Source organism: Miniopterus natalensis, chromosome 1 (genome assembly GCF_054644295.1).
Source record: "Miniopterus natalensis isolate mMinNat1 chromosome 1, mMinNat1.hap1, whole genome shotgun sequence".
NCBI classification, from domain to species: Eukaryota; Metazoa; Chordata; class Mammalia; order Chiroptera; family Miniopteridae; genus Miniopterus; species Miniopterus natalensis.
In genome coordinates, this window is record NC_142081.1 from 191,479,580 (window position 1) to 191,507,170 (window position 27,591).

General features: G+C 43.8%; 1 protein-coding gene across 2 annotated transcripts in view; it reads right to left on the reverse strand.

Moving 5' to 3' along the window:
• Window positions 1–1,777: 1,777 nt before the first annotated feature.
• Window positions 1,778–27,591, reverse strand: part of SLIT2 (slit guidance ligand 2) — a 297,246-nt gene continuing 271,432 nt past the window's right edge. For both annotated transcript variants that reach the window (XM_087828059.1, XM_087828055.1), the window contains 8 exons: window positions 26,016–26,109; window positions 20,260–20,397; window positions 19,916–20,156; window positions 18,162–18,292; window positions 10,233–10,387; window positions 4,870–5,161; window positions 4,451–4,662; window positions 1,778–3,388 (listed from right to left, as the gene is read on the reverse strand). In XM_087828059.1, the coding sequence (XP_087684185.1) occupies window positions 3,147–3,388; window positions 4,451–4,662; window positions 4,870–5,161; window positions 10,233–10,387; window positions 18,162–18,292; window positions 19,916–20,156; window positions 20,260–20,397; window positions 26,016–26,109 (1,505 nt within the window). In that variant the 3' untranslated portion in view covers window positions 1,778–3,146. The remainder of the gene's footprint in view (window positions 3,389–4,450; window positions 4,663–4,869; window positions 5,162–10,232; window positions 10,388–18,161; window positions 18,293–19,915; window positions 20,157–20,259; window positions 20,398–26,015; window positions 26,110–27,591) is intronic.

Below are 27,591 nucleotides of genomic sequence, written 5' to 3' on the forward strand. Positions count from 1 at the left end.
ACTCAATGAACACATCTTAAATTGAACACATGTCAACCCCCCATGGCATTTCCTGATGGTGCCTCACTAGTGTGAGAATTTAAAAGTAAACACACTGAGGATGTTTAATCAGCCTGAATTACAAAGTACATTATTCCTGTAGTAGCTTTAGCTTTGATTCTGATATGTGTAAAATGTTTTTAAAAGATTGGAGTCCATTGGAAATGCTCTAGAATAGTTAAGTTTCCTTCTTAAAGTAATCTCATGGTCAAGGCTTTAAAAGTGAGAAGCCTTTTATACCATGAATAACTGCCCTTAATTTGTCTCATTTGCTGGTAATTATTTGGCTATTGGATTTTCTCAAAGAAGGGCTCATTTGGAGAAAACAGTGCCATCAAGGGCAAACAATCCCCTAACAAACTTGCTAATTCAGCCCAAATCTCAGGCATCGTGTCTTTATAAGCATGGAGGAGCAAGGACTACAGTCTGGAAACGACTTAGACTTCACTTGTTTTTCCTTTAAAAAACAAAAACAAAACAAGCATCTCTAATCTAGATTATTTAAATCAACATGGTCGAGAGAGAGAAAAATGGTGCTGGGAAAGGAGGCTCACAGGGTTAAAAGAACCTCCGCAGAGGGCTGCGGTCACTGAGCTGCGGCCACTGAGCTGCGGCCTGCATCTCTTGAGCATGGTCACAGGACTTCAGCTCCTCTGTTCCGAGCTGCTTGTGCCTGTGTAAAAGGGATCGCGACAACCCCGGACATAGGTTTGTAGTGACGCTGAATGAGGTATTTCACAGAAAGCCCTTGGCGTAGTGCCTGGCATATGACAAACAGTGGCTATTAAGATAACCCAAACCTATAAACGCAAACCAAGCCATGTCATCGCCCTTGATGCTTCTTTGCTTAATGAGTGATCCATGACCTCTTGGGGAAAAAAGCAACCGATGGAAATAAAAAAAAATGTTTTACAATGACCATAGAGTAATCATATAATTAAAATGTAGACATTTTAAGCACGAGTGAGTAAATGATTGGGCATGTGTGTTTGGGGGAGACAGGGTGTGCGCGAGCGAAAGCACGCCCAGGATTTTCTTACGGGGAAATGAGCAGATCCTAGCCTGGCGGGTGCGCATTAACGTCCCACCCAGTCAGCCCGCCTCCCTGCTCCGGGTGGTGCTGTGACGTTACTCACGCCTGCCCGGGAAGAAAGGGGGTCCTTGCCCTTCATTGTTCTCCATCTGGTTCCAATTGACGGAAAAAGAATAAAACGAAAAAAATACCGTTTGTAGGTTAGTGACATTTCACCTTTCACTTTTGGGGGAAGAAATCAACTGAATATGCACTTTTTTCCCCCTAGCACAGGATGTGTTCTTCTACTCATCTCTTCCATGTGGCCATTCCCAAGTCCCCAGGTGTGACACTATGCTAATCACAAGCCAACTTCTGGCAACAAAAAGGACAGGTTCTCTTCTCTGTCTCACTATGACTAAGGAACTCTTGAGGAGGGGACTCTAAACACTGTGCAGTTTCTAAGAAATCACCAAGCTGTCGATGCAGTAAATGCCTGTTTAATTCACAAACATCAGTAGTGTAACTGATATTAGTCTGGAGAAAGACAGAGCACACCAAATTATACACGTACATCTAATTTTCTCTGTAAAAAGAGTTTTTGGAAAGAAACATCTGCATCTTTACGGGGAACCCGGGGACTCTGAGGAGGGGGAGCACAGTCCACTATAAATCACTCTCGGTTCTACACTGGAATTTAGCAGCAAACATGTTAACATGGGAACATCAGGGTAATAAAGGAGCTTTATTGGTTGGAAGAAGAATCACAGTTCTTGTCATTACAGCCTTTTCTCTTGTCCCCCCCCCCCCCCAAGGGCCAAAAATTCAAGGAAATATTAATTTGTCAAAAATCTATTTCCTAGTGTCGATTGCTACACCCCGTTTCTGTTCTGGGAGGACAGGTGCAGAGCGGCCCCTTCCTGTCCTAGGACCATCTCACACGCAGACTTTACAACGCTCTGCAGGTGTCCTCAGTGAGGCCAGTAGGTCAGGGACACCAGTGGTCAGATGTCCAAGTAAACAAACAGACCAACACATATTTATCCCAAGATAACACCCTATGTTAGTACTATTGCCAAAAAAAAAAAAAAATCCTGATTTTTTTTTTTTTTTAAAGTTTGAATAATGTACAAAAATATCAGGACAATTATAAATTAATATATATTAAAGCATCGAGAAACAGCAAAAGGATGGCCTAAAATGTTAAGTACAATGTACTTTGATATAATAAATATTTCTCATGGAAACTGAATACTGTAATAGGGCCGTTTAGAACTCATAGAAACAAAAAATTCATATTATTACTAATTTATTTATCAATAATCTATTGGTTCTTTATCATCTCCTTTATCATTTATATTACAAAAAATTAATACTGGAAAGCGGTAGATGAACACTTTTGTGTGCTTCCTCTCTAACATGCTGATGTTTAAAAAGAAGGTAACACTTTAGGACTCCCGTCCTCTCTCGCGAATGGAACCCAGGTCTTCAGGAGACTGTTTTGCACAAAATATTTCTCACCCACTTGTTCTGCGACCCTGGGTTCCACCCCTCGGCCTTGCATCCTCACTCCCACACGTGCTCGGTCTGTCCCCGTGAGCCGCAGCGACAGAGACGCGGGCGCGGGGTTCCTGCTCTGGGCCAGTTCACGTCCGCCCGGCGGCCCGCGGCTCCCGTGGGCATGTGCTTGTCTGTCCGCGGCATGTCACAGGGACAAACCCGAGCCACCTCGGGTCCCATCCTTGTCCTCATGCCTCCAGGTTACGTCCCTTTGCACTTCTCCAGCGTCGGGGAAGCTGTGGTCCACACATTTCTATTTTTTTCCAAATGCAGAAAAACGTCTTTATTCTCATAATAAAAATAAGTCTGTTCTGTATCTTACAATATATTTCAAATATTTCCGCTACGAAGCATTCGCGAGTCCAACGCGGCCCAGCGGGTGCCAGCGGGGGCCGGGGGGCGGTTGGGAGGCGCACCTGGTGCAGCGGCCCTCGGCCGCCCGCAGGGGCCAGCAGCCGCCCGGGAGGCGCACCTGGTGCAGCTGGTGCAGCGGCCCGCGGCCACCCGCAGGGGCCAGCAGCCGCCCGGGGGGCCGTTAGGAGGGGCACCTGGTGCAGCCGCACTTAACCACCTTCTCCACGTCGTCCACGAAGGAGGAGCCGTCGGTGCACTGGAAGGAGTATTTCCGCCGCTTGCTCCTCAGGGGCCCGCAGCACTGGCCGGCCGAGCAGGTGCCTCTGCACTCCAGCCGGGACACCTTCTTGGTCGTCTGGCAAGCGGCGTAGCCCTGCTGCTTTTGGTAATAATCCCTTATCCGCTCCCCCTGGCAGGAGACTTCTAGGAAGAACACAGAGCACAAGCACGTAAGGACGGTGGCTCCAAGCCCCCGGAGTCGGGAGGCGGCTTCTGGCCCCTGCTCCCAGCGGGCATTGTCCTGTGATGCTTACGGGACCTATACGGACTGGCGGACAGTCTGCTGCTTGTTGGAAAAATGCTTCTTTTCGGCCTTTCTTTGCAGCAGAGTGAAAACTATCAATGTGAACTATAAATACTCTGGCCATTGGGCTGACAAGAAAATTGGATTCCTAAATCTTTTCCTTTATGGCAAAAATACGCATCTTCTGTTTTTACGCTCCCAGCAGCTGGATCTGTTTACCGCGGGGAGATGTTTCAGAGAGTATGTGATTTAATTTATTAGACCCGGGGTTTAGTATCATTCAGTCTGTTACTTAATATGAGTAACATTCCACTAACTTCATAAATTACCCTGGTAGGAACTAGTTCAGAAAGAGCCATCTGCGAAAAGCTTCCATGGGCACGTTCCCTTGTCTCGCCCCTCTGACACACTCAACCAAATCCGGGCGAGCCAGAGGCCAAGGGCGTGCTGGCCACGCAGACTCTGGAGGCGGGTGGGCCAGCACGTCGGCCGATCCCATCCCTCTCACCCGCACAACGTGCCAGGACCAGTCGGTCTGATTCTAGGGTCAGCGGGGACTTGACCCTCAAGCTAGAGCTGAACTACGAGCTCCCTCTTCTCTGTGCCAGAGATGAGTTAATGCATTTGGGTGAGAGCCTCAGGTAAAGGAAGAAAGGAGTAAAGGTAAGTGTACTTCTACATAAGGTAGAAGGGAGTGTTTCCGCAGCAAATCGACGCGTGAGCAGACACCCGAAGGTGGGTACAACCTTGCAGCGGACGTTAGGACAGCTGCCATCTGCTGCCCTCGTAACACCGGGAAATAAATCCGCAGCAGCAACTGCGAGTCCCCCGAAGCCCTGGCATTCCTCCTCCCGCTCCCCTCTCCCTGGCTCTTTCCCATTCTGCCTCCCTTTCTCTCTCTCTTCTCACAGGAGGCCCTCTTGCTTTTCTAAGACAGGGAGGGGCTGAGCCAGCTGGCTTACCTCGGTCACAGCTGTCCCCAGTGTACCCACTGTTGCATTCGCAGTAGGGCTGCCCCAGGCCTGAGAGCCTGCAATTCCCATGCTTGCACTTGATGGCCTGGCAGGGGTTAAACAGGTCCTCCTCTTCGTCACAGAGGACACCCCCATGGCCCTCCAGGCACTTACAGCTGTAGGAGAAGGCATTGATGGGCAGGCAGGTGCCATACATGCATCTGCAGAGAGGGGGGAGCAGGAATGAAAATGCGTTAGCGGAGAGGAGGAGGGCAGAGGGAGGGTGAGGGAAGAAACGGGAAGGAGACAGTTTAAGGGGCTGACTTTCTTGCACCTCCCCCCCTCCCCTGCCCTCCCCTCCCCTCCCCTCTGTGTTTCCTTTGATGGTTGCAATAGGTGTGTTTCCCCAACAAGTAGCTGGCACTTACTTATTTCCAAGACAGGGGTCATTGGTCCTCTGGTCACAGAGCGGCCCCGTCCATCCTTCCTCACACTCGCAGGTGAAGCCCGACTGGCCGCTGGCCTGGCACGTGCCATGGGCGCACACCTTCTTGTGGCAGGGCTCACAGCCGGGCAGGATGCCCGTCTGCATGGGCACCTTGCGGAAGTCCTGCAGCTCGCTGTTGATGTACAGGTTGCGGATGCAGCCGTGGAAGCTGGTGCCGTTGTGCCCCGGGGCCTGGCGCAGGGCCGCGGCCACGTTGTTTTTCCCGGGCATGCCTGGGGAGGGACAGCGAGTCAGAGGTCACGCTCTCTGGGGACTCCTCGGCCATTTGCCACCCAGGCGCTCTTAGCTCTCCCAGCAGGGCGGCAGTCTGTGTGACACTTCTACAGGAGAAACTGATGTCATGGGCATCTAGTCCTGTGGGTCTCAGCCCGGATAGAATCCCATGGCTTCTGCAGAAATACTGATGCTTAGGACCTCAGCCCAGACCTTGATCCGAGTCTCCGGGCAGGATGGGAGTGGGGGGAGAGATGTGTGCTTCTTTGCTTTTGTTTTCTAGAAGATGCTATGCAATTTTAATGCACAACTAGATAAAGGACCTAGTTCAGTGATGATCAGACTTTAATTTTTAAAATATGTTTCTATTGATTTCAGAGAGAAGAAGGGAGAGGGAGAGAGAGAGAGAGAGAGAAAGAGAGAGAGAGAGAGAGATAGAAACATCAATGATGAGAGAAAGTCACTGATCGGCTGCCTCCTGCATGCTCCCTACTGGGGATTGAGCCTGCAGCCTGGGCATGTGCCCTGACAGGGAACTGACCCGTGACCTCCAGGTTGATGGGATGACACTCAACCACTGAGCACGCCAGCTGGGCTTAGTCTTTAATTTTTAATATTTGTTTTAAACCAAACCTGACACAGAGGCATAAATATATAAAACCTAAAAGCAGAGCTACTGTACCTAAAGGGAGGATTGGGAAGGGGACACGGTGGTGTTCTCTCCCCTCTCCACACTCATCCCCTCAACCTGGACACACTCCCTGGAAGCCTAGAGCTCCACAAAGCAAGGTTAGTAATCTCTGACAAATCCTGCCTCTTAAAGACGGAGGTCCCAGGGCCCAAAGAGCTCACCGGGCGGCCTACTCAATGTCACCCAACAGGACTGAGTTAGAGTTAGGCAGACGAGACGAATCTCTGCAATCTCCAGTCACAATTCAGTCCATTCAGATCCAGAAGGTGAGAGCTGGGGTTCACAGTGACCATGACCCTGGTCCTGCCAAATTCTAAGCCAGCAACTAACCCAGATCACCAGTGACAGCGTCCAGAGCACAGTCGTGGATGTCAGTGCCTGAGACACTCACCATGCTTCCCATCAGGACAGCACCTCATTCACATCAGTGTTTTGTTTACTAATTGAGAGTGAAACCATCATTTTCCAAGAAATCGGAAATACAAAAGAAATTACAAAAACAGAATTAGCAATTTGTATATATTCATTCCACTAGTGACTGTCATCTAGTGACCCACATTTGGCAAAACTGAGGAATCTTTCCATGGCCTAAGCCAGACCCTGAAATAGCTCCTGGATGGGATCCCACAGAAGGCAACTGTCCAGGTTGCAGAGGGAGAAGGGGAGAACGAGAGGCTTGCAGAGCAACTGACTTCCCCCCTGGTGTCCCCGTCCTCCTGGTGCCTGGACTCTGAGCTTCTGGCTGGAGGGTGTCGGCTAGAAAAGACCTGGCTCACTTTCTAGGGGGATGAATGGTTACAAGACCAAGAACCTGAGTACTCTCTGGGCCCTGTCTCGTGGCATCATCATCTTTCCCATTCAAAGGAGCCCTGCTTGCAGACGCCAGAAACAGACAGGCAGGTGCACAGCACCATAAGGCTAGAGGTCAAGTCTTTATTGTTGGCTCTGTGTGCACTTGGGCCCATCATTTCCCATCCTCTGGGGCTTGGCTTTCTCACCTGTAATATGAATGGATGGACTAAAACAGTTGTTTCCAAGCTGGTCATATGTAAGAACCACCAGAAGCCCAAGCTTGGAAGGCAGCTCCCCCAACCCCCTTCTGTCCCATCCCTGAGATTCTGACTCAGCAGGAGGGAGTGGCGTGCAGGAATCTAAATGTCAACCTGCAACTCAGGTGACTCTGGAGCAGGTGGTCTCCGTCACACTTTGACAGGTACTGATTTATGTGTCTTGGCTTTGAAGTTCCATGAGTTCAGGCTTTTAGTCTCGGTCCACCTGGCCTCGGACACTGGGCTGCTTTATAGAGCCAGGTCAGAAGGAGAGGCCTGGAGACAGGAATTCCTTGCTCTGGGATGAGTTCTTCTAATTTAATCTTACCAGTCTATCATAAATGTGTGGGCTTTAATGTCCACATTTATGGCCCTTTCTTCAGAGGTTAAAAAAGAGTATTTCCAAACTATTTTTTAATAGCTCATTTTGACTGGTTATAACACTCTCATGTGCACATGCCAAGGTTAAATACAGACTGGTGATGTTCCTCAGCAGGGACAAATGATTAGGAAATGTGTGCATTTTATTTCCAAAGCTAACAACTGTAACAGGCCCAGCTCTGATCACAGTAATTTGTAAATGAAAACACTGATCCATTACACATATGTTTGCCTTTAACAGGACATCACACCATCAAGAAGTATTCTGAGTCAACCTTTCACACACCCAACACAGTTCTGACTAGGAAACTAGGTCTTCATTGACAAACAAAAGTAGACCTGTGTTTTTTATTTTTAGCTTTTTTTTATGCCACGGGCTGTAGTTGAAGTTCAGTCAATCTATCAGTCAACAGGTAATTTAGTGGACCATTTTTAGTTTTAACAAGCTCTACAGGTTTCAAAATGACAATAAAGGGATCAAGTGTCAGAGCTGAAATCCTTTGTCCAATGGTGGCTTTAGGAGATTGTGATGCAGGAAGGGGTATTTATGTGCAGGTCTCAACTATTGTTTTTTAATCCCATTAGGTAATAATACAATGTTCTGATTGGATTATTATAGAGAAAAGCATAAAGATTAGATTTGTATTGAGCAAGGCCTACAGCAGGGGTAATGGATGACCCAAGGGTAAGGTAAAGCTGCCTCCTCTTTGGCTAGTGAATTCTTCTGCAAGGGGCCTAAGGTAGTGACATCATTGAGGAGTGTCCCTATTGTCCAGCTTGGAGAAAAGGGGACAGCTGGTTTACCTTGCTCTCCTTGGCTAACAGGTTTTCCTGCCTTTGCCATATGGAGTTTGGGCTGCAGTTTTACACTTCCCTTGTGTTTCTTTGATCTGAATTACCCTTGCTCCCTGAGTTGGAAGGAAATGAGTCCACTCTGTTTTCTGGGAGTGAGGTGAGGATGAAAGTGGTTTCTCTCAGGCCTGAATGGATAGCCAAGCCCTCTACCCTCAGAAGGATGACCACTTTTAGTTAGGAATTTAAATTTTTTTTTTTCTGTTTTGAGAAATGTTCTGACCCAAGCACTCCCATTCTGTAACCACCCCCCTATATACTCCACAGGAGCTTGAAAGCATTTAATGAAATGGTTTCTAATGAAATCAAGTGAAGAACAAACCCAGAAATAAACAAAAAGCCACACACTCAGACTGTTTCCCTTTCTGCTCTATGTTAATAACCGAGTGGCAATACAGGTGGCTCGGGGCCAGGCAGACCTGCACTCAAGTGAGGTGTCTATCACGTCATAGCTCTGTGAACTTGGACGAGTTTTATTAAGTCCCTGAGACTGTCCCTTCAGGACTGTAAAACAAACAAACAAAATCATACCTACTTCCTAAAGTCTCTGAGGAGTAAGGCTGAAAAGGAGCATTGTGTTGGGCACATAGCATGGGCTTAGTAAATATAATTTCTCTCACGTCTCAGGTACATCTGGGATTGCTTCGGCCATCCCAAGGCAACAGCTGTTAACTGCAGTACAGGCCAATGGGAGGCTCTGTCTTTTAATGAGTCTCATAGCTGCGACTCCCATGAAGCCACTAGATTGTCAACTTGCTGCACAGGCCTAACAGGCAATACATCTGATTACTCGAAGACATGCCTGCCTTCTCCATTCCCCTGGGCACAGAAGAGACTTTTTTTTTTTTTTTCAACTCTTTATCCTTCAAGCATCTATGAATTTAGTTCTCAGCATATGGGAGATGCTCAATAACTATTTACAGAATGGAACCAAAGATTTTTAACTATTTCTAAAACATGAAAACTTTATCAAAGTGCTAAGATTTTCCATTGCAGAAGTTATTAAAAATAAAAGTGCTCTGGACATTCAGGACAATTCCAAACAAAACTATCAGGGTAGGTTCTGAGGTGTTGAGAAAATTGTGTAGCAGCCAAAGATTATTATTTTGAAGGGAAAGATGCGAACTTCATGAAAATACCTGCCGTGGTGAAGAAATCAGTTACACTGACCTGTTGAAAAGCTTTAACTTATTTATCTGTAAAATAAATTAATTTTATCAGTCAATTCACCTTGCTCAATTCAATGTGATTTAAATCAGTTCAACATCGCATGCTTTCTTACTCCTTTGTCTGAAATTTGAAATTCTATGTCTCCAGTATACATTGGCTCCTCCAGATAGAGGCAAGAGTGGAAGCTCTCTCCTTTGTGGGTCCTCTCCTCTGGGCTCCTTCAGAATTTTGCTCTTACTTCTTTCCTCACCTATTTTCTCATCTGACTTCTGTTGCTTAAAAATAAGGTCCAGGGTCTTTATCACTCTAAGCTCTAATCCACCTTCCCAAGCCACGTTAAGGTCACGCTAAACAAAAATACTTTCTATTATCCCAATACAATTTGTACATTTAATTAATTAATTAATTCTTTCATTCAATTTCATTAGTAATTATCCTGTCATCCAGCTCTGAGTTAGCAGCTGGTGGCCCAGCCATGCCAGCATAGTAACATTTCACTGAAGCTGGTAGTGTTCACCTCCTCAAGGGAGCTGGGGTGAGGTCATGCACCCCACAGTTTGCATCAAACCTATTTCGTCATTGTTTTCACTGTCTAATTTGACCTCTCATGCTTTCTTTTTCCATAGACCAAATCAAATAACAAGATGAAATTCTGTGAAATGTCAGCCCCGTAGCATGTGACAGACACAAAGAAATATTAATGTTCTTCTCCACCCCAAGGACACAGTCAGTGAAAACCCGAGCTGAGACTACAGATGGTCCCTTACCAGCTACCCAGGGCTCTTCCTTTTCTCTCCCTAATGCCCATCTTTCAGGGACCGATCACTCTTGGTCAGTGACTATGGCACCAGTGCCAACAACTTCAGAATCAGTCTTTGACGAAGATCACAGGGTTTGGGGACCCATGGGATTTGGAAGAGTGCTTACCTCCCACGTAGAGCGGGGAGTCGAAATTCAGAGTGGACTGCTTTGACAAGTTGGTGATGATTTTGGGGCTCCCTCCATCCACAGAGAGGGAGAGACTCTGGTCCAGGGCGAGTAGCTCCACAATGTGAAAGTTTCCATCATTGATCGTCTCCACGCTACAAACAAACAAATAAACAAAAACAAAACTCAGGTGATGCTTCCATGTTCTTCCTATTAAAGGAGACTTTCTAATACAAACTCCAATAAGCACTTCTTGGGAAAACATACTGCTACTTATCATCAATAAAGATAAAAGCCATTTGTTGATTTAAACACAAAAGATACTTTCAAGGTGATGCAATCATTCCTGGGAACAGATATAAGCTTGTTCTTCCATCGGGGGAAGTGGAAATGGGTACATTTTGTCATTGTCTGATCACCTTCCCCTAATATATAGAAATTACAAAAGATATTTGATGTATTTGCTTTTAAATGCCAGGAAAGTTCCATTTGCAAGAAAAAGAACCTACACCTGTGTCAAATACGGACACCCGAATACAGGAGAACCAGCGTGGCAGGATCGCTGCTCCTTTTAAAACCTGTTCGCTGATAACAGACTCTTACTTTCTTTGCAGTTTTCAGAGGACCACCCATCCAATGCTGCTGCTGGGAAGAAGCCTATGTTCAGTGCACAGGAGGGGTAACGGGCTAAGCAGAAAGCGTAACGCGGTCATATGCAGCCGTCTAGAGTCGACAGAGCTGCTTCAGTTCCTCTTCTCCGACTTCGTAGGGCCCGTCCAACAATTATTCTAAAAATGCTGAGGGGGCTTATGGAAATTCATAAGATGGATGAAAACAAGGAGATTAAGAAAGCGAGGTCAGTGAAGGGGAGGGCTGAGAGCAAGATGAAGCTGGGTGCAGTCAGAAGGCGGGGGCTGCCCGGCCGCGCGGCGTGGCCGCGATGTCCCCGGAGTGCTGCAGGCAGCAAGGACGAGAGGGAGGCCAGGGCGGACACAGGCCCAGACGCAGCCGTCGGGGAGATGCTCGCCTTCCCCGCAGGCACACGATACGCAGGATGCAAACTGGGGCCAAGAGTAAACAGTGAATATTACAGAGCTGATATCATAGTATTTTGACTGGAAAGATTGTTTTGTTTTTTTTTAAAGGCTCAAAAATGGAAATATCAGAGCATATGTTAGAGAGATTGTGAATACTTAATATTCTCTGCACAAGGTGTTCCCTTCAGTTTCCAGGAGCTGATATTTAAATTTGCAACTAGGTCAAGCCTGGGAAATAACAGAAGAATGTATTGACATTTCTGCATGGTGCTCAGCACAGAAGTCTAATCTTACTCCTTTCTCCCCTGACTATATAAAGTAGAAAGATTTTATGATTTGACAGCAATATAAAGCATTCTGCAGAACTGTGAAAACATTTGAAGTTCTCTGTTTTAAGTGGTTAAAGGAGTCCATGTGTGCAAGGATCTCTGATAACCTGTCTCAAATATCATCTTTAAAAGATGTGAAATATGTCAATCAATATTTTTGCCTTCTACACATTTAATTATCCCATGAAAATCAACAGAAAAAAACACTATACAAGGAAATCATTTTCTAAATAAAGTTGCATTGCAGCTGTTAGTGGTCTTAAATATGACTGTTTTCTAAGGTTCTAGAGTACATGCTTTTTCATTACACATCACTTTAGAAAAAAACCCACCACAAAAACCTAAAGAGTACCTAGTGCTATACAATCAACATGCGTTCTCGCCACTAACAAGCCTTTGATAGATAATTTCTCTCCCAAATGGCCTAGGAATCAATTTCTACGGAAAATAACCTTATATGATGGCTGCACAACTTGTACATTTACTAAAAATCAAGGAATTGTAAAAAAGAAGTAATAATCTTATAATGAGAGTTTGACAGTTATGAGAATGCACCTGAAGTATATAGATATAAAACCTAGATTTGGATTCTATTTTCCAAATTATAAGTAAAATTCAGACTGACTAGGTTTTTCTCCTCCCGCAAGTTTTAAGTGTCAAACCTGATCATTCCAGAACGTGGCAAGCCTAAGTTCACTGAGCTTAATTCCATTTCTATTTCCCTAGAATCAAGGCCCCACTCTGGCCTTTTAATAGGTCAGTGTTGTGAAATTAATATTTTTAGATTCTTTGTTTTTTAAAGTTGTACTGTGTGGATGGGGCCTGGAGAAGATACGTGAGAGGGAACCGTATTCTAAATTGGTGTTTCATGCTGTCTTGTAAAGCACGAGATAAATTGGGGAGCAACGGGGAATGCCCTTTCAAAATAGAAGCAGTGCCTGACACAGCAGTTGTTACACAATAAACCTGAGCCATCACCGATTTTACCATCTATCGCGGTCATCACCCCCCTACCCACTCACAATGCACAATGTCCTTTGGGGTTCTGAGAAGTATTGATAAACTCTCTTGCACTCCCCCCTAGGGAACTATATTTCTGATGACTCACAGAAGTCACAAGCGAACCTCTTAACATTGAGCCTTTGCACTGGGAACATAAACTGCATTTATTACCATTATTACGTAATTCAGTTTTGCTATACTCATCTGTTACCTGAGATTTTATTTTGTTGAATTTCTAAGTGGATGTATGGAAACAAAGCAGTTACTCAACTACGTCTTGTGGTCTGCTACAGAGAAAGAGTTTAAAAACGGGGCTTAAAAGAAGAGTGGCTCTAAGTTGTCTGGGATTTTCCTAATTTATGCAGGACACATTCACAATGACTTTTATATTTCTATTTCAACCATAAATCCTAAGTTACTTTGGTAACTGAACAAAGCTAAATAGTTCATTTGGCTTATGCAAGGTCCAGCTTTTCGCCTTAAAAATGTAAAGTATCTGTTGGCATATTCTGTGCAATTAAATAGGAATCACAAATCAGACAAATTCAAATGGTTACCTAATTTTGGTATCTCTGGGCGGAAGATACTTCAACGTGAAGTGGGAGCGGAGGGTAATAAAAGTTTCCCTGGCTCCCCCTTTAAATCCAACGGAGTGGGAGGCTAAATGGGACCAAAGGAATCTATGTACACGCATAAGAGTTCTCACAAGGACATCTCATAAAAATAATGAGTTTATCAAGTGAAGTTGCATTTTAATCAGTGCTTCGGAAGCAAATTATCTAATTTAAATGCACTGAAATAGAAAGTGACTTCTACATCCAGTTAGAGTTACATGCAAGACAGTAATTTTAGCACTTGGTATTTATTCTTCAGTATCTGGATAGCTGAGCATGAAGAGCGCCCATAAACTGCCACCATTACCAATTACTGTGAGCCTACTGTGTGCCTAGCACTATACTAGAAGCTTTACACTCGGTACTCTCAATTCTCCCAAACACACGTGAACAAGAGCTCTAATTCCCATTGCTCAGATGAGAAAATGTAAGCACAAGAGGTAAAGTAATTCGCTCAAAGTTATAAAGCCAGTAAACAGTGGTGTCTTCACATACCGCATATCAAGAAGGGCGAGTCTTGGAAATGAGAAGACCACAGTGATTCTGTTTCTCCAATGAGACCCAGTTCTTTTATAATTATTATCTTTAACTTAATCCTGTAAGTTGCATAACTTGGAGGCTGGGTAGTGAACCAAGCCTAAGAGTCAGACGGGGAAATTCCCCGGGAGGTGCACATGATTCCTAAATACCGAAGCTGGTTGACGCATGGTACAATCCTGTGTTTTTGGAAGATATATTTATCTCATTTCCTAGTTTTTAACTAGTTGACCATGTTTCCAAAGAAGCTGTCTGGTTTGGAAAATGACATTAATTTGGATCTAAGGAAAGAAGCATACCATTTTTATTAAATTTTAAAATGTTTCTGACTATCTAGATGACAACAAAGTCATTCTGAAAGGCAATCAATTATCAGCCTGCTTGAGAAAAAAATGAGTTACTCTATTTCTGTCTGAGGGACTACTGCTGATGGTAGCTTTAAGTTTAGGCGACATTCATCCATCTATCCATCCATCCATCCATCCATTCACTCACTCACTCATTCACGGCACTACTGCCAAGTCCCTTTTAATGCTATTTTCTAAGCAGCATAAGAATTTAGGCTATGTGTGACATTCTACATTCATTCAATTGTTAGGCAGTTTATGTCATTTCTGTTGCTGGTGAATGTGTAATGACTGGCTGGCTCTCTGAACCAAGAAAAGAGCCTGAGTTTTTACTGATTTCAGTGGTGGAAATACTCCCAGCATGGCTGGTTCAAGGCCAACATCAAGCATGATGTCATGGAAGTTGGCTATCAGAAGAGATGCACACCCTGAGCTCTCAGAGTGCAGTTCAAATATATTCCTTTTATAAAAGTGGTTCTGAAATTGTGGTCCCTGGACCAGAGCATCACCTGGGAACATACAGAAACAAACATTGGAAGGCATATCTGAGACGTGAATCAGAAACTACAGGTAGAGCCCAGGAATTTGTATTTTAATACAACGTTCAGGTGATTCTGATGTATCCTATTTGGAAACAATTCCTCCACACCACTGCCTGCATGTCTAACTCTGTGAGCAGTGGGCATGTCTACATGAAACCACGATCTTCTGAAGTCAGGTGTAAGAAATACAATGAGAAAACGTGCATGCCACTTTAGTCCTCCTGGGAAAGGAATCATCACTTCGTCTTGGGTTTTCTTAAACACACTTACAGCTATGTAAACTACTCTCTCTGGACATAGTTCTATGAGATAATGGTTCTCACACAGATTCATTTGAGACAGTACCTGACATCTAAAATGACACTTTTTAAAGCAAAAGTTATCCTACAAAAATAACTTAATGTGTGATTATGTTCCTCTAATTTTGCCAGATTTCATTTTACTAAAGTAAAATCCATTTCCATCAATGTTGAAAAGAAATCATGCGATGGCAAAGATGCACCTGTTGTACAGAATTATCCCTGTGTGTGATGTTCCAACAGCACATTAAATAATGCATAATGTGGAAAAAAAGTTTACCAAAGTCATCTTTTATAATATAAAATTCCATAAACTGAATTTAAACTGAACAAATTCTCTATGGTAAGAATTAATAAAAATACCTCTTTTTAAAATAGTGTAGTGTACTTTTCCAATGGCAACCAAACAGGAAACACATTATGACTTGAAAATTTAATTCAACTCTACAAAATATGTATTAAGCAACAGAGTTAGTGATGGATTTTGCTAGAATGATGGGGAAGGAATACCTTTCACCACAGTGCACCTTCTAGTAGCCTGAGCAAGGTCAGAAGCATTTGGATAAATGCCAGAAAATGAATCGGAGCAGAGTTAAGACTTGGGACAGATTTCAAGTTGAAGGTGAAGGGAAGAAAACTATTAAGAGTAACTCCCTACATCTGTGATGCCAAAAATCTGTGACGGCTCTTGGTGAAATTAGGAATGTGACAGGGACACAGGGTTGGGTGCAACAAAGGAAATCACCTCGGTTTTGGACATTCTGAAATTATCATCCCAACAGCGATCATTTTGACTATTTGGCATGTATTATTCTAAATATTTTACATGTGTCAAATCATACAATTCTTACCACAGTCTCACGAAGACAGAACTATGATCTATTATAACCACCTACCAGGTGAGGCCCAGAGAGCTTATGCCACTTGCTCAAGACACGCAGTTAATGGCCAGCAGAGCCGGGCCTCTAGTCAAGGCAGACTGTCCTTAGGACACCAGTGCTTTTTCATTACTTCAGTTTTCATCTTGAGCAATAATGACCCTCAAATAGTTCAAAAGTCAAAATGCCCTAAAATGGTATTCACATACATGCCTTGCTTCCACCCCACTCTCCTCTCTGTCCCTCCTTTGTCTTTATACAAATACCTGGACATAAAAACACAAAAATTTACCTACTTTGACACTGTTTCTGCCTTACTGTTTTTTCCTTTTAAACTGAGCAATATACCTTCAATATAATACACAGAAACCTCCTCATTCCCTCCCTCCCTCCCCTCCCCTTTTCTTTTTACAACATTGCGTTCCATTTTGTGGATGTATTGCACACAGTTTACTGAGATAGAAATTCAGGTTGCTGCCTAACCTTTGTTTTTACAACCAGTGCCACAGCGAATTACCCGGAGCACATGTTATTTCTGCGTCTTCAGCTCTATCTGTAGGATCAGGTTCCAGAAGTGGGATTTTATAGGATAGACAGAAAATGTACTTGTAATTTTGATAGATATTTTCAAAATTCTCTCCATAGAAACTGTAAACAGTCTGTATACTTTCCGTGTTAACGTATAAAGATTGAGGGTACACTTTCGACGCCTCTGCTATACTCCAGGAAGAAATATCAGAAAAACTTCCCTGTCCTGTTACTGTTACAAGGGAGACGAGAATAAAGAGAATGAGAGAGAGGAGTGGGGACAGAGCTGAGTTTACAGTTCCACATTCAGAGACCTTGTGGGGTAGGTGCCGCATTATCATTTACAGAAGTGGATTGTGAGGCATGGAAAATTAAGCGCCTTGCCTGAGTTTACACGCTAGAGACTGGCCAAGCCTAGATCTGAACATGCATCTTAGGCACTAGGACCCTTACTTGTCAAATACTATACTCTCCTAAGGTGTTGAAGTAATTTAATCATTCCCTAGGGTCTCTATTATACAAAAGCACTTTTCTATTCCTAATTGGCATATTGATATGTTCATATTACATATACATATAATACATATTAATCGATCAATTAATCAATCAAACTATCATTTCTCTATTTGAATTTTAGGTAATTGTTGTTTCTCTTCCTTAAAAACATGTAGTAACTTTTCTTGATTGTGTGCCATAAACTAAAGAGCAAGAATTAACTAAAGGCTATGCCTTCCCTAGACCTCTGCTTCATATTGAAGTATGCCAGGTGCTGTTATTTTTTTCATGAATACCACAGGGCACACTCTATTGTTTGTTAGTAGAAAATGGCAATGAAGATAAACTCAAGATAAGCTCTTTACAGCCAGTCCTCATGTGGATATAATTTATCCCGGGTCCTACAACGTATCTAGAAATACTTTAAGGGTACAGTTTTGTGAATACCATCTTCGATAAGTCAACCTCAAGGCCTTTATTATGGTTCCTGAAAGTTCTCTGCTGTTTCACTGCATACAATAAAACTAAAATATCAAGACCAATAATGAACCACAAAAATCAATATTCTGAAATCTCTCTACGGGCATCAAATTGAGGCTGCATGATTTAAGGCCTATCAATATCTACGATGTTGGCACTAATTCATCACCATCTGGAGATGAAGGAACGATCGCATTTCACTTGGAAACCAATCATTATGTGTTTGTTTCCATGCTGTAAATATTCCCCGGTGGGTTAGCTCAGCACCAGAAGGATTCCATTCACGGCTACGACTGGCATCGACTTTTCCTGGAACTTTTATGGAGCATCAAGTAGGATGTGAAGGCTTTTGAAGCACATGGATATATAAAAGAATAACATCAGCGATCTAGAGATCAGTACCTCTACTTAGTCCCAGTGAATGGCCTGGAGCAGTGAGAGTGGCACCACCAAGCTCTCCCCTGGGACCCACACTCAGCCCCCCGGCATCCAGCCCCCCTAGCCCTGAACTGAGTCTGCGAGTATCTGCACTCTCTCTCCAAGTACTTTGCGCATCCATGAGCAGGTGTGTCCCAAGGTAATGGCTTTCCAGCTTTACTCCATTTCCGTTTCCGAAAGGGGTTGCAGGAAGGCCCTACTTTGGGGGAAGCCTGTGGTCCTGCTAGAAATCTCTCCTGCAGTTATCCAACTGGAGTCTGCCATCTGTTCCTGCCAGGGCCCTACCACGTGTCACAGAGTCTGCTGTAGCCAGTCCACCCCTCCCTCCCCATGACCAAACAACAGAGAAGCAGTTCCTCATTAAACAACTGTCTTCATCTTCACCAGTGACTGAGAGCTTCACCTGTAAATGGCAGAGGCCGGGTGAGAGCCGGTGTCGTAGCTGGCACGGACGCGCCCCCGGTAGAGCTCCACGGCGATGTGGTCCTTGTCCCCCTTGTACAGGAGGATCCCGCTGTCTTCGTCTGTGGCAATCTAGGAGGAAGTCCCCTGCCATTAGTACGATGGACAGTCACCCAAACATTTCATCAAAAAGAAACAAGACTGCAGGGAAGACTTTCTACGACGGCTTGTTTTCCCCTTATGGCCGTGAGAAAATACTACTGCACGCCGAAATTATTACTTAAAAGATAACCTAGTCTAAATCACTTCATTGCAAATAAATTCCTAAAGAAGTGCTTTTTATTACATCCATACACATATTTTTACTCTTTCTGTACATATTGGCAATGACAGAGCTTAAAGATGCATGTCCCATGAAATATGCAAAAACAAGGAATTTACATACATAATTTATACTTTGGTAAATTAAAGCTGAAAAATAGTTTCCCCAGCATTAGAGTGCAGAGTATTTACAGTAAATCAAGCTTTTCCCCTTCAGTTTCAAACTGTATTTTCCCAGCAGAGCATGAGAAAATCTAACCAGGATAAAAGTGATGTTTCCGGTGTGTGGAAGAACAGTAACAACTACCCAAGGACACACCGCAGGCTGTGCCTGAACTTTCTCAGTGGAGCTTTCCGCCTCCCTGCTCGTTTCGCTTCTGTAACGGCTCTATTTATGGCATATGTAAAATGCAACCGCACTGAGCAAGGCTGATCCTCCTATTTCATATAAAAACGCAAATTCTTTATAGTGATGGCATGAAAAGAGGGAAATTTCTCTTTTTTCCTCCCTGCTTTTTGGATTTTCTCAGCTTTCAATGAATCCGTTCTCTAGAAGTTCAGACTTAAACCTGAAACTACTGTATACTCGTAACAATCTGCTGTGGCAAATGCTGGCAGCGGGCAGGCAGGTGTTTTAGTAAAGAAGGCCTGTCTGCCGTCCAGGGTCCCATTCCTCCTGACTTGTAAAGAATGCCCTGCCCCTCGCGGGAGTGCCGGGACAAACCAAACTCGGGACGGGGTCTACAGGAAACAGGCGAAAACCATTTGAATTCAAAACGTATTAAAATATTTTGCTTACCCGATGAAACAAACATGCAGGCCCAATCTGCCCCACGTCACCTGCACGTGTTCCCTCTAATCTAGTCTCACCTTGTCTACAGGGATCCGAATCGCTGACTCAGGGGTACACGGTGACTTGGAGGAAAGACTCACAATAAAAGTGAGTTTGTTCATTCCATGCCTATTGTCAAAGGTCCTGGTTGAAAAGTTAAAGGACGCTTTGCCGAATACTTGGCCGCCTGTGACGTCTCACCTGCCCTCCTCTCAGTGGCAGGTTCTCTATGGAAAGCGTCCCCACCCCCTGCCCTGTGCAGGGCCCGACTGCAGGGCCATAAAGATAAATGAATAAAAAGCCTTTACCCAAGCACAGAACAAAGAGACATACTTTGTTGCTGCGTGTGTGTGTGTGTGTGTGTGTGTTTCTCAAACAAGTAATGAATGAAAATACGCGGCTCCCATTTTGTCTGGGAAAGTACAGATGTTGGGGAGAAGACTGGTGCTTTCCTACAAGGGGCCCTGTCTGTCATTGTGTCCGGAAGCCTGTAACTGTCCCTGTAACAGATCACATCACTCCCAAACCACCACGACGTTTATGCTTTAAAGCTGAATTTGGCTTCAGATGAGAGTGGTTCTTGCCAGTGGGGGAAACCTTACCTGCAGTGAGATGTTCGTCTGCGGCCGAACCTTGGCCGAAGGGATTTGAAGATAGGACTCCTTGTTTACAAAATTCACACTAACCAACTTCTCACACTTCTCGCCCTGGAAGCCAGGCAGACACTGGCATATTGGCTCATGTATCCTGATGATGCACTGAGCTCCATTCTGACAGTCAAAATTATCACAGGGGCTGGTGCGAGGCAGGACCATGGGCGGAGAAAACTCGCAGAACAAGCCACTAAAGAGAAGAGAGCGACAGGTCCATGAGGTGTTACTTAACTGCCGACGTGCACTGGATCCCGCGAGACCCGCCTCTGCCCGCAGGTGTGTCCCTCCCTCACCTGTAGCCGTCGGGGCAGGTGCACGTGTAGCCGTTGACCGCGTCCGTGCAGCGGGCTCCGTTCTTGCACTTGTGATCTTGGCAGTCGTCGAAGTCCACGTCGCAGTGCTCGCCTATGTATCCTGGAGCGCAGTCGCACCTGTGTGAACAAGCAGGGGCACGCCTTCAAACCCCGCTGAGCCAAAGTAAGCCGGACAGCTCATGTCATCTAGGAAAAGCGGGCACTGTCTTTAAAAACTGTATTTAGACAGGCTCACAGAGCCCCCAAATTAAAGGACGCCTAGAAACAGCACTGGTCTGCAAAGCATCCCACGGTGGCTCACTGTGGCCTGTCGGGAATGGCGATCTCACCTCCCTGACGACTGAGTACCCACAACCCAAATAAGAACAGGCCCAGTGCACTAGGGTGCTGTCTTCTCTCTACGTTGTTTCCCTCCCTCCCTCCCTCCCTCCCTCCCTCCCTCCCTCCCTCCCTCCCTCCCTCCCTCTTCCTTCCTCCCTCCCTTCTTTCCCCACTTTATTTGCCTATAGTGTCCACTATTTTCAGCTCTAATTCATTAAAGGAGTTGAGATAGAAGTGCTATGCTGTCAAATTTACAAAAATATTAAGCAATTTTTAAAATAAATAACATTTAAAATTTTCTAATAGAAAATAAGTACATTGGAATAAAATACATTTTTTTTTTTTTTTTTATGAAAAAATATGTTAACACTGGATTCCCTAACTCGTAATAAGTGCAGCTAATCACTGTGCAGAATGGGGCTGACCTAACGGAGTGGGGCAGGGAGCCCACAGAGCTCCTGGGGCTGGTCTCTGGGACAGCTTCTCGCCTCTTCCTGCCGGGGGTGTGGGGCAGGAGGGGTCTCAGCTGCCCGATGATGAGGGCCCAGGGACGATACACGGCTGCTGTTCTCTGAGCTCGTCCTCTGGGCCAGACCCTGTCCTGACCACGTGGCTCGTATGGACTCGCTGAATGCTCTCCACAGCCCTGTGACATCGGAGCTGCCATTACTCCCCTCTACAGGGGACGCAACTAAGGGACACGCTGTTTAAGTGCCTTACCCAAGGCCATTCGCCTTGTAAGCGCCACAGCCAGAAGCTGAACGCAAACAATCTGACGAGGGAGCCCGGGTTTCTAGCCACTGCACATGCTGTGGGATAATTAATTCCACAGGGCTCTCTGCAAAGCCTGCCGGTCTCCATCTAGTGCTGACCACTGGGATCTCTAGGACGACAGCAGGGACCCAGGGCTGCAGAGTTGCTGAGTGGCCTGTGCAGTGGTTTCTGAACTCTGCTTTGTGGGGATACAGGGGACCATGGAACCCTACAGATAGGGCCACAGCAGGGGCTGGGGGTGCTTCTGGTAGCTTCTCTCCACCCTCCATCTGCCCCCAGCACTCTCATATTGCAATTTATGAGTTTTACACATTGGGCTTCCATAAGCATTTCTGGTTTGGGTTTAAGAAAGGGTTTGCTAGCCCTGGCCGGTGTGGTTCAGCTGGTTGGGCATCGTCTTGTGCACCGAAGGGTCGCCGGTTCAATTTGCGGTTGGGACACATGCCCAGGTTGCGGGTTTGATCCCTGGTCCCGGTGGGTACAGGAGGCAACCAATCTAAGTTTCTCTCTCATATTGACATGTTTTTTTTTCCTCCTCTCTCTCCCCCTTCCTCTCTCTCTAAAGTCAATTAAAAAAATGGGGGGGAGGGGAGGTTGCTGACTTTGAAACTCAACAAACCAGGGAACTATGGTTTAGCTTTACAGAATTTGGACTTGGCCGATAGATGGAACTGGGTTTGTACCCTGCCTTTATCCCTAAGTGTACATCATTTTGACTAAGTTATTTAATCTAAGTGTTCATTTCCTCATCTGTAATATATATAGAATAAAAACATTTCCATCCCATAGATTTATTAAAAGATTAAATAAAACACCATCTGTAAAATAATGCACATAGTGTTTGATATATAATGCATGATCAATAAGTGGCAGGTATCTTTTAAATAATTCTATTTAGTCTTTAGACTTCTTTAAAAGCCTTTAGGGTTAGGCTGTTGCAATTACCCACTTTTCTATTTTAAAGCCACTAGGGTTTAAGCGAGTGAGGGTAATTAAAAACACCCACGTGAGTGTGGACGTTGCTGAATGCCAGGGGTTTTGACTGCAAGTGCAAAATCGAGATTTAAGAGCTATCTGAGAACTGGTGAATGAAAATAAATGGGGTAACACACAGCCTTTCGGCTTGGCACGTGTGAATTAAGAAATGAAATGAGCTCACTGTGTAAGCATGCCTGCCCTAGAGCCAGTGGCTTGAGGGCTAAATCACAACAAGCAGAGTAAATAAGTCTGAAGTGAAAGGGATCCTAGGCGGCTGCAGACACTCAGACAGATGGACAGGCACCCAGAACCCAGGGGCCTCCACCCACGCCGATGTGAGCGAGCTGAAGTGCCCAGCATTGCAAGGAAGAAGAAACGCTTTGAAACACTCTGAATTATTTATCTGAGGAAGGAAATCAAAGTGAAAGATAAGAGACCCGTACATTCACCACAGTGGCTGTTCTAAGAGCTATTTTATATTCCCTTCTCTGCAAATACCATTTCTAAAGCCCATGAGAGCTGGGAGTCACATTATGACCAACTTTTTTTTTTCTTTCTGGTCTTTCCTTTGCATCTAAGATCTAGTTTTAAAACAGGAAGAAAATACTTAATTAGGAATCTCCTAAAGTTTGTGTTATCAATAAAACCTATCATATTCCCTCAACTCCATTATCTGACAAGGAGTGAGGGAGAAAGCAAAGACTATAAAATATACTGTTTGGAAGCCCAAAAGCTGACTAAGTAAGATGCATGCTTGAAAATACTGCTTATGGCATATCGTGGTCTAAAAATATCTCAAAGCAATTTAGGAGATTTATGAGGTATATAATAAAGCAAGAGAAGTAAAACCAGCTCTCTCAGCTCAGTAATAAGAAAATGAAGTTGAAGTAACGGTACAAGTTGTCCAAACAACGCTTGTCAGTAGAGATTTTTCTTCAGCAGCATTCATACAGTTTCGCTTTTTAAGTCCATTTTCTTTTTGCAACTCCCTTTCCCACAATGTGCAGTTATTTATAATATGGGAGTAACAGCATTTACCGTGACTTCACCTGTTTTCTGCTAAGCTACATCTAGCTGTAAAACAAGCTCACAAATTACTGCTGAAAACCATGGGTTCCCAAATCAGCGAACCCATAATCCAAAAAGATGCACTTTTAAGAGTGTGCAACCTCAAAAAATTAAAAACAGAACTACCTTATGACCCAGCAATTCCACTTCTGGGTATTTATCCAAAGAAATCCAAAGCACTAATTTGAAAAGATACATGCACCCCTTTGTTTGCTGTAGTGTTATTTACAATAGCCAAGACGTGGAAGCACTAGGTGCCCCCTGATGGGACAATGGGTAGAGAAGCTGAGGCACGTATGTACAATGGAATATTACTTGGTCATGAAAACAACGAAATGTTGCCATTTGTGACATGAATGGACCTAGAGGTCATTATGCTAAGTGAAATAAGTCAGACAAATAAAAAGACAGATAATGGATGATTTCACTTATATGTGGAATCTAAAGGACACAATAAATGAACAAACAAAACAGACTCATAGATACAGAGAACAAACTGATGGCTGCCAAAGGGGAAGTGGGGTTGTGGGACTGGGTAAAAAAGAATTGAAGGGATTAGGTAGTACAAATGGGGAGTTACAGAATAGTCACAGAACTATAAAGTACAGCACAGGAAGTATAGTCAATAACATTGTAATAACTATGTACGGTGCCAGGTGGGTACTAGACTTATTGGAAGGATCACTTTGTAAATTATATAAGTGTCTAACCACTATGATGTACACCTGAAACCAATATAAAATAATACTGAATGTCAACTGTAACTGAAAAAGAGTGTGCCATCTAATTGATAGTAATAAAAGACATTAAATTAAATATTCATCTTTTTTAAAATGAACCTCCTCATGCTGTAATGATTTTCCTTAAGTCTTACTAATATTTTGCCTTATAATTACATTGCACAAAGTCCTGTGAAACCTGTAGAGCAGATAAACTGTTGTGGAAAAGCACCTTTACTGACAAATTTATCTAAGAAATGATAATATTTGTTATGTATGTGATGGACTTTTAAGTTGTCAGGTTCAATTGTGGGCAGATCAAAGACATTAGGCGTTCAACTAGTTTATATACAGTATTTAGATGAACAAACATGCAATGCATAGTTTTCTATAAACTAAAGAATTCAATAAGACTTTTGGTTTTTAAATAGGATTGTAAACTAAAATATGAAAAGTAGAATCAAGGGTATTCTTTTCTTTTTCAATAAGTCATCAAATGGAATCTGCAGCTATTGCAACTGTATCTGTATATTCTAAAATGATAAATTTTAAACCAAGGTGAGTCAAAAAATTAAATAAAACTTGAGAATAAACATTTTTTTTCAGACTGATCTTTAAAGGCAGTGGGAGTCCAGGTAATACTGACCCCTACTTCCCAGCCTACAGATTGTCTGCGGATCTGTTGACAAATTGCAGTATGTTAGAGTCCCAGCTCGAATCCCATCTTGTTTCCTAAAACTGTTCTTGACCTGAGTCATTTTTAATTCTCTGAATCCTACGGCAATTAAACCAGAGTCATTTCACTGAGAAGATCAAGTATGTGAAAGTGAGTAGCCATAAAGCAGTATAAAAACATAAGGTGGTAATATTGCCATGTGCCCTGACCCACGGCAGGTTCTCAATAACCATTGCCTAAAGGAACAAATCATGGTATTTGCCAGTTGTCTGATGTAAGCACAGCTCAGCTCCTGAACCCGGCTGTGTCACCCCTGAGAATGCAGCTCCCCTTCTATAATAAACCAACTGCAATGTCAATGAAGGCCAAATGTTGTGAGAGGTAACCTGTGTTAGAAAAATCACTCAGCCGGGAGTATGTGCCTGAGCTCCAGCTCTGCCAGTAAATAACCTCGAGATACTTGGACAGCCACTGGTCGCGTTGGGCCATGGTTTCCTCATGTTCAAAAGGAGAAACTTGGGCAAGAAGATGTCTAAACTACTGCAGTTTCTGAGAAGAGAAGTTGCTGCTGACAGACCCTTAAAATATTTTAGGATTGTGGCAAAGGTGTCACTTAATTTGATAGCAAACAAATTTCAGGAAGATTGCTGGGGAGGGCATAAAAGATGATTTTGAAGTTCTGAGTCCACTGGAAGGAGCCGTCTACCCAGAGAGGCCAGATGCTTTACCATCCCACACAAGCTGTATGGCAGGGAGGGGCACTATCACTCACTGCGCTGAGACCACAGGCATAAACTGGGACGGTCCCAGGACAACCTGGGGCACAGGGTCCCTCCGCCTTCCTCGCCTTGGGTAGTTAAAGTATTGCCACAGATTAACAAATGTTCAGTTACATTAAATTAAACTTCCCATTTTACCAGACTTACATTCAAATAATACAGCACCTATGAGATATTACAAATTTATCTGGCCTTCAAATAAATTTTCGTATAGTCAAAGGCTATTTTATTTCATACATGCCTTCCTAGGAAGAGTCATGGAAAAAAGGAAACACTCTCTTATTTTTTCAGTGTACTGAAAAAATGTCCCTTTAATCCCGAGCAAAGGTGTGGGGCTAGATCGGGAAAGGAGAGTGGAGAAGAGGAGTTCCTAGAAGAGGGCAGCCCCCAGTTGTGAGCAGTGAGGGGCCCCCAACTTACTTGACTCCCTTTGGTGTCAGGATGCACTTGGAGTCGTGCTGGCAGGGGTTCAGGTCCTGGGCACAGAAGTTCAGCTTCTCCTCACACAGCTCACCTGTTAACATGGCAAAGAGTGTCAGTTCATACAGGAAGGGTGACAGGCTTCCAGCCAGCGGGCTGTGTCATGGGCCTTACAGGTTAGCCCAGCTTGTGATTGGAAAAAAAAAAAAAAAATCACAAGACATAGAAACAGAAGATTCAAAATTCTGGTCCTGCTGGTACATAGCCTTAGGATTTGGGAAAACACAAGTACTGTGATCTGAGACGAACACCAGCTTTTTAGAATATACCATGGGAATTAGCAAAAGGAAATTTGAGTGCTTTTCATTTCTATTATTATATTTATTTTATTTTAGCCTTTTTATGGAGGTATAGCGTATACCCAAAGGATGAATGAACAGCTAATAAATATTCACAGACTGAGCCCACTCAGTTTAGCAGAATCCTCACCTAGAAACAACACCGTGACCAGCATCCCAGAGGTCTGACCCCGGGGTAAATGACTGCCATCCTGACAGTACCTCGGATTAGTTGTGCCTGTTTTTGAGCCTGACATAGGTAGAATCATTCTGTATCGACCCTTTTACGTCTGGCTTACTCTATTTAACGTCTGAAAAAATAATCCTCGAATCTTCATAGTCTCCAAGGTCTTGTAAGTCTAGAATAAAATATTTTCCCCACTTACAACTTATTGCAACAGCTCCAGAGAATACTCTTTAGCTACATCCACTGAGACCGACAGGAAAAGGCAAAAGGAAAATCAATCTAGATGAGAACATAGACTTTTTCTGAGCATCACCCAGGTTGGAAGGAATAGTTTTTATCAATAAAAGAGAGCGAAAAGCACACGCACGAGGGGTTTACACACACGGTGTTAACTGCATGTCTGACTCTGTCTTAGGAACTTTCTTCAAATACAAATAACATGGTTCTTTTTCATTTTCATATTTATCAGGCCTAATATGATTTTCAGGGAGAAGACTTTCCCAATCATTGTGTGAGATAATAAGGGGAATGGAAAAATATAATATAAAAAGTTCTTTTCTACCTTACTTCTTAATTATTTTTAATTATTTTAGTGACACATCCATAGGCCACTGTTCATTTCTGAGAAACTATTAGAACTTTTATTTGTTCCAAGTGTGTGGATTTAAACAGCACTGGCTAAACAATGAGGCGCTCGAAGCACAACCCTTTGTTAGAAGACTGTCCTTTTAGTAATACTTTGATAATGGGTAGAAACAGTTCCTTAGCAACTAAATGTGGCATATTATTTACACCTCAAGGATCTTTTCCTATGACGCAAATATACACATGTGCTCATCTAGGTGTTACATCAATTTGCTCTATGACAAGCTAGGTTTTTTTCCCATCTCTTAAGGCAAACTAACTGCAGTAAAAGTCTCGTATGTTTCCTCTACAAGAAGCCTTTCTGTGTCTCTGCATCTGTACAAAAATGTTTTCACAACGTACATATGATGAGCTATTTTGAAACAGGATTTAAAACTTTTCCCTTACTGTTAGTATCATGCTGAGT